This window comes from Sapajus apella, unplaced genomic scaffold (genome assembly GCF_009761245.1).
Source record: "Sapajus apella isolate SASKATOON/1434 unplaced genomic scaffold, GSC_monkey_1.0 scaffold17, whole genome shotgun sequence".
NCBI classification, from domain to species: domain Eukaryota; kingdom Metazoa; phylum Chordata; class Mammalia; order Primates; family Cebidae; genus Sapajus; species Sapajus apella.
The window spans coordinates 4,598,451-4,611,041 of NW_022436957.1; the positions used below are offsets into that span (position 1 = coordinate 4,598,451).

Consider the following 12,591-nt stretch of genomic DNA (forward strand, 5'->3'; position numbering starts at 1 on the left):
TCTCAAATAAGGATCGTCTTAGAAGCTTGAAGTAGTACTTAGCAGTACCAACACACGCTTTGGGTAAAAGGAAAATCCTTTACAAAAATGCAAACTTTAGGAATTAAATGCTCACCACAGGGACTCATTTATTCCTGTATAAGCGATTGCAGGCAGAAAAACAAAATCTGAATGAACATTTTTTTTCTTAACCTTGGAAAACCTAGAAAAGATAAGAGTGGTATATAGGGACCAATAAAATAAAAAGCACAAGGAAAAATAAGAGGAAGTCGCTCCTCTCCTCCCAATTATTGTGTTTTGAATGATTCATGAATGGAATTTCAGAAACTCAGCAAAAGAATACATTTAATTGACTTACTCCAAATATATTCTGAATTTCATATTTACTAAATAGTTTCCAAATGAACATTTCTTTTTTTACATGTTGTTACATGTAAAAATCCTTTTACATGCACATCTTTTTAACACTTTGCAACATGAAAAAAATCTTTTTAACATGTTGTTGTATGTTATTATATGTGAAAACTGCATATTAAAAAAAGGAAAGGTAGGCGAATTCATCATCCAGGTTTTTAGTTGCACCTATAAACTTCCACATAATCCACGAATATTAAACTGGGAAAAGACAGCACTCTACATAATTTACCTTGCCACAGATGTGAAATAATTGTAAGCATATGTAAATGTTAACAAAATACTTTCATTCAATGCTAAGGGGAGGTATCATTGAATGGTGGACCAAAACTATGTGACATTTTGATGTCTTTGAGGAAATGACATACCCACAAACCAGTGGCTCAACACTGATATTAATATATTTTGCTCAGTTGCCTTAATCATTTACAGTAGTTTAATTTTTTCAAGAACATAGATATTAAGGTATTTTTAATAATTTTGATAAGACCATAGAATATATATATTTTTTGAAGTCATACTTTCATTGGAATTACTTCTTTCTCCTAATGAGTAAATACGAAAGAACGCGCAGATAAGATAGGTTTTGTTGTCATCTTCTTTTTTTTTGAGACAGAGTCTTGCTCTTGCTGCCCAGGCTGGAGTGCAGTGGCATAATCTTGGCTCACTGCAACCTCTGCCCTCCTGGGTTCAAGCAATCCTCCTGCTTCAGCCTCCCTGGTAGCCGGGACTACAGGTGTGTGTCACCACATCTGGCTAATTTTTGCATTTTTAGTAGAGATGGGGTTTCACCATGTTGGCCAGGCTGGTCTTGTACTCCTGACCTCAAGTGACCCACCCGCCTTGGTCTCCTAAAGTGTTGGGATTGCAGGCATCAGCTACTGCACCCGGCCGGTTTTGTCATCTTTTATCAGAAAAATCTGTACTTTTCCATGCCCATGCTTTCTACATTTTTGGAACTGATAAATATGCACAGAGGTCAAACCTACATTTAAATTATCTTTAATGTTAAAATTTAATTAACCATGTACATAACTGCACAAATGCTGTTTTCTCACAGAAGTGTCTAGGGTTCATTCAACAGATCATAGAAACGAGGTCTGGCCTTTTACAGACAAATGACAGAAGAGCTATACTAATTTATACAAGAATTTTCAAAACACTGTTATGTAGTTTACTATAGCTCAAGTTATGCTTGTATCATATAACATAGGTTCAAGTTCTTTCTTCAGTCATCAGAATAACAGAGGTTGAAGAGACAACTAAGCAACTGCCAACTCTTCCAAAATCTGTTTAAAAAAAAAATTTAAGTAACTGTGATATACATTTCTGCAAATAAAATATTCCAGTGCTTACATAAATCCTGAGTTTTTAATATTAAATGTGTACTACTTACAGTTCTGACACAATTTTATTTAAAAACATGGCTAGTTATCAAGTTCACTTTCTTCATCAGACAAAATGCCGTAATAACTGTTTTCAGACTCCTTGGTAGCCTAGAAGAAAAAGTGTAGTTCACTGACAAACCACAACTTTATATCTCAAGTTTTAAACAGGGTTAATCAAATGTTAAGAGGAAACAGCTTATAATATTCAAAGGATGCTGGTTATTTATTTCAAATAGAAAAAAACTGTAATCAATACATGGAGCTCCAAATATCCACTTAAATTTTTTAATGCCAGATTTCAGTGAAGACAATTTTAGCCAGTCCAACAGTCATGGTCTTTGCTTGAATAAAATGGCTTGAAGAATTTCTTAAGATCAAGATGGAGCAAAGACAGAAAAAGCCGGGCAGTCTTATATCATGAAACATATTTTTTTCCGCAGGTAGTGACCCATTTATTATCAGCAGTAGACTATACAACGTGGTTTCCACTGAAGAGATAAAATGGTTGGTGATGTGACCTCATCAAGTTAGAGGAAACGTAACTATGTTTGAAATATATAGTCTTTACTCAACAAATAGTTCAACAGTCCCTACTCCCTAAAATGTCGTATGTTAATGCTGAGGAAGAAGTAAAAAATGTATAATCTCTTGCATATTCCTGTGACATGAGCAAATGCATGAATTAAAAAAAAGTAATACAAAAGTTGTGCAACTGCTATGGAAGGGCAACTCACTCGGACATGTAGTCAAAGACGGAGACTGACATCGGCTTAGTTGACAAAAGGTTTCAATTGGTCAAAAAAAGGAAAAAAAAATTAAAAGCATTGTGAGGGAAGAGCAAAACATAGGAGCAACTGTGAGTTCCTTCAGGGAAGGCTGTCCACCTGGAGAGGTGGGAGCAAAGACAGAGGGCAGCAAAACAAGCCTAAGAGGGGGTCATGTAAAGGGGAGAGTCTCTGAATATCTAAGAACTGAGACATGGGTACCACTGACAGGCTGGGAGGAGGGAAGGGCTAGGAAGCATTTTAGGAAGGGAAGGGTTTTAGGAAGATAATATTGCTGATCAATGAAGGATGGCTCAGAATAGAAGAGAGAACTCAGAGAAGAGTTTAATAGTATGGGCAAGGAATAATGAGGTCTTGAACTAGCGCAGCCTCCGTGGGAATTTAAAGAAAGACATTTAAGGACCATTGCAGAGGTGAAACTTGCCTTGTGATAACTGGATGGGAAGGATAATGGACTCAGAAGAGTCCAAGATGATAGCAAAGTTCCTACCCTAAGTGGTAACATGTGGCATTAATGTTGACAGGAAAACTTTTCTAGTCTCATGTTCGTAACAATTAATAAATGGTTTCTGGGGAACATTGTAGCAACATGTTCTCTACTTGTGACTTCTATTTAAATAACTGTGTATAGATCATCCTCAAGTTGCTTGAAAATTTTATTTTCAAATTCTTTTCTGTTTACTTACCATATCTCAGTGTAGAAGAGTGACATATGAATGTGTATTTTCACAAGGTTATTAAAAATACCTTACTTCCCTAAAAATAATTGCATTGTTTCCTAAATTATATACATCTACATGAAGAAGAGGTCATTATCTGATGACAATTTGCCAATGTGCTGTACCGCAGCAGAGAATTCCAATTCACAACGTGTTAATAATCCACTGGCTTTCCCATTCTGAACCATCTGAACCATATCTTACGATTACAAATTGTCATGTAAAACCATTACTAGTCATTAATAATTTTGAAAGTGAATATGCCATAAAACACTCCTGTATTACAGCAGGAAACAAAAGAGACACTCAGTAGTTACATTTGCCTACTTCCTATTTAACTAAAACTCTTGAAACAGCACAAGCATGAAAGACATCCAGAAAGGATTTATGGACTTCTTGCCTTCCACCATAGATTTGTCACTGATGTTCTGAAAACTGAACTAAAACCTTCATTAAAACCCATTTATGCCTATTGTTCCATTATTGGTAAGCTAAACTTGCGGGAATCATGTATATCCTACCGCTCAAGGTCATAACCAAGATACGATTTTTCACACACACGAAATTTGCAGCCTCCAGCATAAATGGGTGAATGTGGTCATAAAGTGTCAGTTTTATATACAAGATATGTATTTCCAGGTAAAATTTCCAATTTACCTTTTCCTGTTCTAAATAACTCCCACAAAACTATTCATTAATCCTAAAAATACATTTACTAGTTACGTTAAATTTGGAACAATACATTCAAAGTGAAAATGGTAAGTAATTTAAAATGTATAACCAAAATATCTTTCCATACATTCAGAAACAAGCAGACTTTCTTCTATTATGCACGTGTTGAATTTTATAATGTATCATGCTACCAAATAGAACAGACCTTTAGGAATTGCTCATGTAGCTGCTTCATCTCTTTTAGTCTCTTTATCCTAACACTTCTATATTCTTGCCACTTCTTCTGTTGTTGTTGAAATGTTTTCTAGAAGCACAAAACAAAGTAGTGACAAAAATTGGGTAAATTTTAATACCTACAAAACATAATTCTGCATTAGCTTTAAAGGGATACTCTTTAAATCTAAACTTCTTAACACTTTCTTTTAAACATTTAATGATATAATAACCTTTTTCATCAGTTACTGAGTAAAGAATTTTCTTTATTATACATATTCAACACATATGTCTTAATTCTTGATTTCAAATGAAGAGTATTTGATGACTCTTGCTATAATTTGTTGACCACAGGTAAGAGCTATACAGAAGTTAAGAAACATTCTTTCTTACTAAGATTTTAAACATGTACTAAATCTTGGTCATTTCAGTATGCACATAAATAGATGAACCTTCCAATAATGATTGGCTTTCTGCACCTTGATCTAACATCCAACTACAGCCTTCTTTCCTCTACATGGCACTCACTCGCACAGTCATCCCCTAGATTTTGTCATTCCCAATGACTTTAACAGGTATGTAATATTAAGAATAGCAATAATAAAGAGCAATCATGGGTCAGATTATATCCTGAAAAATTTAAATAAACCCATTACACAGGAACCCTTTAATCCTCCAAAGGACTCTGAAGTAAGTACTCTTATCATGTCTCCTTTCATAGATAAGGAAACTGAGGCACAGAGATACTTTGCCCATGGTTTCTGAGCTAGCAATGGTCAAACTGGAGTTGGATCCCAAACAATGTGGTTCCAGAATCTTACCCCTTGACCACTGCACTCAGCTGTTTCTCCATCTTCCCAACATACAGCCACTACCTCCCTGCCACTGTGGGTCACTTTTTTCAGTACTACAGCTCAGGAGTCTGATGGGACCTGACACCCATTGAATGGAACACTTTTCACTGACCAATGCCCCATCCCCATGTGCTCAGGTTACTCAGTCCTAGCTGAAATTCCACAGCCAGTCATCACAACCCCATCCCTGTGTCTATGCCCTGTCCAACTCTCCCTCTATCAATGTGCTCAGCTACACCCCAACCCAGGAAATTCCAACCCTATAGCTGCTCTTGCACAAGTATGCCAATTGGGGTCACTTTAACTTCTTAATCCTATGATGCTGACCACAATTGGACCCCTAATGCTGCGTGACAATTATATTTCTCTAGTCCAGCAGTCCACTAATGGGTCCCCCTCTCGGGGTTTATGTTCTCTCCCTTCTTTTCTGGATTTCTGCATGAATTATTCCTATCTGAGACATTAATACAACAGGTTAATCACAAAGCTAAGCCTGATACCAACAATTATATCTTGTTCTTCTTCTTCTTCTTCTTCTTCTTCTTGTTCTTCTTCTTCTTCTTCTACTTCTTCTGCTTCTTTTTCTTTTTCTTCTTCTTTTTCTTCTTCTTCTTCTTCTTCTTCTTCTTCTGCTTCTGCTTCTTTTGCTGTTTCTTCTGCTGCTTCTTCTGCTGCTTCTTCTACTGTTTCTTCTGTTTCTTCTTCTGCTTCTTCTGCTTCTTGTTCTGTTTCTTCTTGTTCCATTTCTGCTTCTGCTTCTGCTGTTTTTTCTCCTTCTTCTTCTGCTGCTTCTTCTGCTGCTGCTTCTGCTTCTGCTTCTGTTTCTTCATCATGATCTTGCTGCTCATCTGCAATGTATTCTTCAAGGACATGCAGCAACTTCAGAGTATGTCTATAATCACGTTTCTGCCTATAACACATAATAAGTAATACTATCATATGTCATAGAGAGATGAAAAATTAATCCTTTTCAAGTCAAAACTGACTTGATATAATTTATACTATAAAGTAGCAAGGGAGTAATAGCAGCTGAAATCTTGTTTTTGGGAAAAGGTGAAATGAGTTATTCTCATTCTGAAAGGGTTCTTTCCTTCCTAACTACTAGAGCAGCTATCTCACATTCTTTACATGCTGAAGACAAAGGAAGATTTACTGAACTATAAATTTCCTAGAAACATTCATTTTCTCGAAGAGCAGTTTACTTTTCATTTCCTCTTACTAAATAGCATAAGGGTTCTCGTAAGTAGGTTCAAGAATATCATAGCCATTCATCCTGTAAGATTTCCCAAAAGAAATACTTCACTTAACTATTTCTCCACTTTGGCACAACAGTGATTTTCTAAAAGGAATAGTGAAAACTATTTAACTAAAATAGATAGCTTATTTACAATATAAGGTTATCCCTTTCTACATAACTGAATATCATTAAGGATCTCCAGACTAAACGTTGAAGACATGCATCTTATATTTAGTTAATGTATTTCTAAAAATGGATAAAAATTAATTTTACAAGAAGACTAATTTTTATCTAGAAGGCAAAAAGAGGTCATCTTCATTGACTTCTAGGTAATATCTCTCAATTCTGTTAAACCGAGGCTATAAAACTAAAGAAACTTACCTGCTTGGGGAACAGTCAAGTAAAATATGTTGTTCACTAGAGATGCCAATATGTACAGGATAGTTTTGAAATTATTTGTGCCAACAAACACAAAGAAAAGATATAAATATCATTATGCAAACAGCCAACAACCATACCTTTTTAGTTGTTTTTTTCTCAAAGCACGTTCAATTGTGTTTGTTATTTTCCTGTAAGCTGCTTTATCCATTTTAATAATTTTTTTTCTTGCACCAAGATTCTCTCTAATGTCAGCTAGATAGTAAATGAAAGTGCATTAAATGTTAATGCTGAAAAGTAGTTTCTTTGCATATATTGAAATCAGTATGGGACAGGATGTTTCAGCAATATCTAATGGACATTTAAATTGTAAAATGCAAAGATCATTTCAAAAAGCAAGATTTACTCACTCATTTTCTGTAAAACATTTCAGGTATTAATATTAGTATTCCGATTCCAATTGTTATAACTGCAAATCACTTAATTGATGGATGATGAAGAAAAGCAAATAATTAAAACAGTTTCTATTTTTTAAATGTGCAGAAAGGGTTACAAACACAGACTCTATTTTCTAAATTTATAAAATGTCCTACAATTCAAAGGACATGTTTCCATGAAATACTGTCAAAATTCATTATGTAAAGCACAAAAAATTATCTTATTTAATAAGACCATCAAAAGGATAGAAATAATACACAATAAGAAAAGTATTTTTAAGCAAATTAACTGTATTTTGATAAAAGAAGCAACATTTGTAGGTATAAAAATTTAGGTTTAAGTAAAGAAATACATTCAAAATGACTTTTGAAATATTTTCTGGGAGCTTTTCATATGACATTTTTATCCATAGTGCTGTTTTTCAGGAAAATGTAATACTACAAGGAATGCTTTCCTAAACTTGGTTTCACATCAGAGATCTACCATCCATTGCTAAGAATAGTTTTCAGCAGTCATAAAAGATCTGTGCCATAATAAAAATATTTTTTACGTAGTCTACATCTATAATGCTCAGTTAGGCAGCTCACAAAATGAGCAGTTAGTCACCAAGCACAGCAAAGCTTTCCAAATATACTGCTTGTATGAATTATCACTATAGAAGAGCTGAAAACTGAATTAAGCTTTTTAAAAATAAGAGTATTGTCTCCATCATTTCTACAGAAATTTTCTCAAACTTGTTTTGAAAATATGGTCTGATAACAGTCAGTGCAACTAATATTTCATATGGCAATACAAAATGTATGAGTTTTTGGATCTAATTACGTGTTTCTCGCTGGGTAGAAAAGTCGTCTTTCCTTTTCTACTACACAGTTTATTACTGGAATAATAATAGAAAATCATCATTTTAGAGAATTCAATTTTCTCTGGTACATCGGAAAGCTGTGACAATAGAAAAGCTGAATTAGGAAGATGAAAAACTCATATTAAAAACTCTGAGCACATAGGGACAGGAAGAGGGGAACAACAGACACTTGGTCCTACTTGAAGGTGGAGGGTAGGAGGAGGGTGAAGATGAAAACCACCCATCAGGTACTATACTTATGTCTTGAGTGACAAAACCCTGTGATATGCAGTTTATTTATATAATAAAAACTGCACATGTACCCCCAAACCTAGAATAAAAGCTGAAAGAACTGATATATGACTTAATCTGTGTATGCTAAAAGGAACAAATAGAGCTGTTTCTCCTCCAGTGTCCTCTAATATCCCCTAAACAATTAAATTTCCACGTGTATGAAAGAAAAGCCATCCCTTTTGCTTCATTATTGTTAGAGGTATTCTCACATTCCACATCCACAACCAAAAGGTAAGAAGAATTTATCAAACACATTATGTTAAATACGTATGTTAAATGCTATATCTGAGAAGAAGGCATGTAAGACAGTCTGTCATCCACTAATTCACATAACCTACTGTAACAGTTGTATGATTGAAAATAACTTTCAAAACCTATGAATAGCTCCTAAAGCATACCTGCGATATCTTCTAGCTTCTTGGTATCAACCCTGTAAAAAAAGTTACAACAAAATTTTAACATAGGACTACACAAAATGCCGTGTTTGTTGGGAAAAAATGTCTTATGTGAAATGTTCTGCATAGAATAGAACAGTGATGACATGATCCAAAGCTGACTTTTCCTAAAAGACCCTATCCCACAGGCAACAGTGACTTAACACTTTACCCCTTGTATTCATCTGTTTCAGCAAAAGGTTCTCTTTCCCCATGCTCAGCAGTTACGTCTTCCTCCTTTGTTTCTGTAAAACTGTTTCTTTCCTCAAGTTCATCAATTACTGGATCCTTTCCTGCATCAAAATTTAAAAGACAAATCTTTTTTAGAGGAAGATGCTGTTGTGGACATTTTTCACGGAGAAACGTACCATTTGCGTACTTTTTTTTGGCTGTCTGCCAACTAAAGCTTTAAAGCAGGGCTATACTTGGAATACTGGCTCCTGACCATTTAATGGAAGCACTTTTGGAAGCCCTTCGGGTTCAAGTCCCAGTAAACTACACACTACAGGTCAGACCCCTTGGACGTCAGGACCTCAGCCATAGAGAAGAGCTACTCTGAGAGCACCTGTAACCCTGCCTGAGGTGGAGCCTCCCGAGGGAAGTCTAAGGCCCTCGAGCCTGCTTTGAAAACCGGGATATCTTAGCACGTGCACAGTGGACTCCAAAGCCATGAAGGGGCTGGGGGCCTCGGGTTGCCAGTGTGACCCCGAGCAGAGAACAGACAGACGTCTCCTTGGGCGTGCACCCTTCTTCCGGCTCCCCTTGGGTTGTGTTTACCTGCATGCTCCTTGTCCTGGGAGGCCACACCTTGAGCCTCCAACTGGGCCTTGGCAGCCCTCCTGCTGCGCTTCCTGCTGACGGGTGCCATGGCTGGCCGTCCTGGGAAGCTAGAGGCGACCCCTGAACCTGGTGAGCGCAAAGACAACTAAGGAAGCTAAGGAAAGCCATCGGGATCGCGGGTTCAAGATGGGTGGGGCTGGCCCTCCCCGAGTCTCCTGTGGGAGCAGGAGGGGACGGAGAAGATGCCAGTGTCCCCTCTCGTCCTGGCCCCTGCAGCCCGTCCCCGGGGGTGGCTCTGCCTCGCATACCTGCCTCTGGTTCCGCCAGAGACATGTGTGGCCCGGAGGACTGCGGGTGACACAGGATCTCCCCAGCCGTCTCCAGGGGAATGTCAGGGACTGAATTGCCACTCATCCGTCCGCCTGGATGCCGGGTGGCCCCTGGTGACCCGTGTCCTGTCCTGACGGGAGGCTGGGCTGGAGGATCCCACTCGGGCTGTTCCCAACACCCCCCCAACACCTTCCCTCCTCCGAATCCTCAGCCCTTCCTTCTCTCCTCCCCACAATCCCTGCCCATCCCCTCACCTCACCCCTCCCCTACCCCGCCCCCACCTCTTGCCCCATCCCCAGCCCTCATCTGTCTGCCACTCCCCCACCCTCCCCCCCTGCACCCCCCTTTCCTTCCCCGCAGCCCGCCTCCCTGCACACATGCACAAGCCCCCGGGACACTCCAGGGCCCTGGGGATCACCCAGGCGGCTCCAGCTCCCTCCCTGCCCTGGCCCACCTCAGCCCACGCCCTGACCTAGGCCCCAGGTGATGACGCCAAGGCCATTTCCTCACAGGTCAGCCGGCTGCCCAGCACTTCACAGCCTGGCTCCCAGACGGCCTCATGCCCGCCTTCCCGCCTCCCCACCACAAGCAGCTCATCACCTGAGGGACCCCTCACGTGGCTCGCTCACAGAACCTATAGACACGGACGCCGCGCGACTGTCTTAGAAAATGGGTCCTTAGCTCCTGTGAGAGCAGCCGGTCTGGCTTCCCGCGCTCGTAGCTGATTGGTCAGCTCAGTGCACATGCGGGTGAAGGACTGGGTGGGGCCAACCCCCTGCTGGTGCACCTCCCCCTCTCCCGAAGGACCACTCATGGTTGCTATGGACTGAGGAGGGGGGACTCTTTGAAGCCTCTGTCCCCACAATCTTTTGGGATCTCTGTCCCCACAATCTTTCCGCTTCCTCCTGATGCAAGGACTCGGGATGGAGGCCAAGTTGAAATGGCCGAGGACCTCGTCCCTGGGCTCATTCCAGCTACCCCTGCCCCTTTGGCTGGAATGGCCATCGCCCTGCCGGTGGAGCCCAGGCTCCCTCTCATTCCCTCTGTACTTCCAACATGCCCAGCTGCATCCTTTTAATCAATGGATGGTGTTTTTATGTTTCTTTGTTTGAGATGCAGTTTCTCTCTGACGTCCAGGTTGGAGTGCAGTGGCTCGATCTCGTCTCACTGCAACCTCTACCTCCCGGGTTGAAGCGATTCTCCTGCCTCAGACTCCCAAGGAGTTGGGACTACAAGTGCGTGCCACCATGCCCAGCTAATTTTTGTATTTTTAGTAGAGACAGGGTTTCATCATGTTGGTCAGGCTTGTCTCGAACTCCTGAGGTCAAAGTGATCCACCTGCCTCAGCCTCCCAAAGTTCTGGGATTACAGGTGTGAGCCACCATGCCCGGCTCCAAAGTCATGTTTTTAAACGCTTCAGCTGTATGATGTATAGTTGTTTCCAAGAAATTGTGACTAAACGGTACTGATTGAAAAACTTGTCATTTCTTTATTCAAAAAATGTCAACTGGTTTCCTGCTGGTTCTTTCCACTTAAGTTGGCCATAGAAATCCCAGGGGTGACTCTCGAGTTGTCAAAGACTTTTCTTGTTGCAGTAAGGTTGGCCTGCTGATAGTAACAGATACACCCCACTCATGGTTATTTCAGGATCAAGTAGATCCATTGGCCATGGAGTGATGGTCTTTTCAAGTAAGGCTATATTGAGAGATAATAAAATATTTGCATACTTACTTTATTTCTCATTTGTACTTGCTTGTTTTTTTGTTTTGTTTTGTTTGAGGCAGTCTCCCTCGATCACCAGGCTGGAGTGCAGTAGTGGCACAATCTAGGCTCGCTGCAACCTCTACCTCCTGCATTCAAGCGATTCTTCCTTCTCAGCCTCCCTTGTAGATGGGACTACAAGCGTGTGCCACCATGCCCAGCTAATTTTTGTATTATTAGTAGAGACAAGGTTTCACCATGTTCACCAGGATGGTCTGGATCTCCTGACCTCGTGACCTGCCTGCCTCAGCCTCCCAAACTGCTGGGATTACAGGCGTGAGCCACTGCGCCCAACCTGTACTTGCTTGTTTTAAAATATGGTTCTGCACTTAAATATTTTTGACAAGATGAACGATAGATCTATGTTTTCACATTACAAAACATACACAAATTATTATTAAGATAAGTCAACAATGACTGTAAGTAGAACATTCTATTTCATTATTAATTTTCATTAGACTTTCAAAACATTTTTCTGTATAACATATTCAGAATATTTTGAATTCAGCAATGCAGTCAGATGTTTCATATAAGTGGCTGGGTGCAGTGGCTCATGCCTGTAATCCCAGCACCTTGGGAGGCTGAGATGGGCAGATCACTTGAGGCCAGAAGTTTGAGAATAGCCTGGCCAGCATGACGAAATCCCGTTTCTACCAAAAATACACACAAAAAATTAGGTGGATGTGGGTGCGCATGCCTGTAATCCCAGATACTTGGGGGGTTGAGGCACGAAAATCACTTGAACCCAGGAGGCAGAAGTTGCGGTGAGCAGAGATCGCGCCACTGCACTCCAGCCTGGGCAACAGAGTGAGATTTTGCCTTAAAATGAAATAAAATAAAATAATAAAATATTAATATCATACAACCTAATTATTTCCTTACTTCGTGTATATATGTTTTTACTTTTTTATTTAAATATTTACTTTGTGCATATTGCTGTGTATTAACCAAGCTTCAGAGCTGTCAGAGCAAACCTCAAAGACTAAGAGCTGACAGTTAAAAAGCCAAGCAAAACAAAACAGCCTGTTTCTCAAGGACTAGGATTTTTAGTAC

The 12,591-nt window shown here is 39.7% G+C and overlaps 1 protein-coding gene across 1 annotated transcript; it reads right to left on the bottom strand.

Moving 5' to 3' along the window:
- Positions 1–1,832: 1,832 nt before the first annotated feature.
- Positions 1,833–9,861, bottom strand: FAM9A (family with sequence similarity 9 member A). The gene is made up of 8 exons (XM_032285837.1): positions 9,756–9,861; positions 9,445–9,573; positions 8,840–8,960; positions 8,632–8,663; positions 6,801–6,915; positions 5,613–5,955; positions 4,184–4,282; positions 1,833–1,910 (listed from the first exon to the last, which is right to left on the bottom strand). The coding sequence occupies exons 1-8, from the start codon at positions 9,859–9,861 to the stop codon at positions 1,842–1,844; spliced, it is 1,014 nt and encodes a 337-aa protein (XP_032141728.1). The 3' UTR covers positions 1,833–1,841.
- Positions 9,862–12,591: the final 2,730 nt, after the last annotated feature.

Coding starts and splice junctions, on each gene's coding strand:
- FAM9A (XM_032285837.1), bottom strand. CDS start 9,861: ATGAGTGGCAATTCAGTCCCTGACATTCCCCTGGAGACGGCTGGGGAG. Junction 9,574..9,755: donor TCTGGCGGAACCAGAGGCAG/GTATGCGAGGCA, acceptor TGCGCTCACCAG/GTTCAGGGGTCGCCTCTAGC. Junction 4,283..5,612: donor AAGAAAAAGAAGCAGAAGAA/GTAGAAGAAGAA, acceptor TTGTGCTTCTAG/AAAACATTTCAACAACAACA.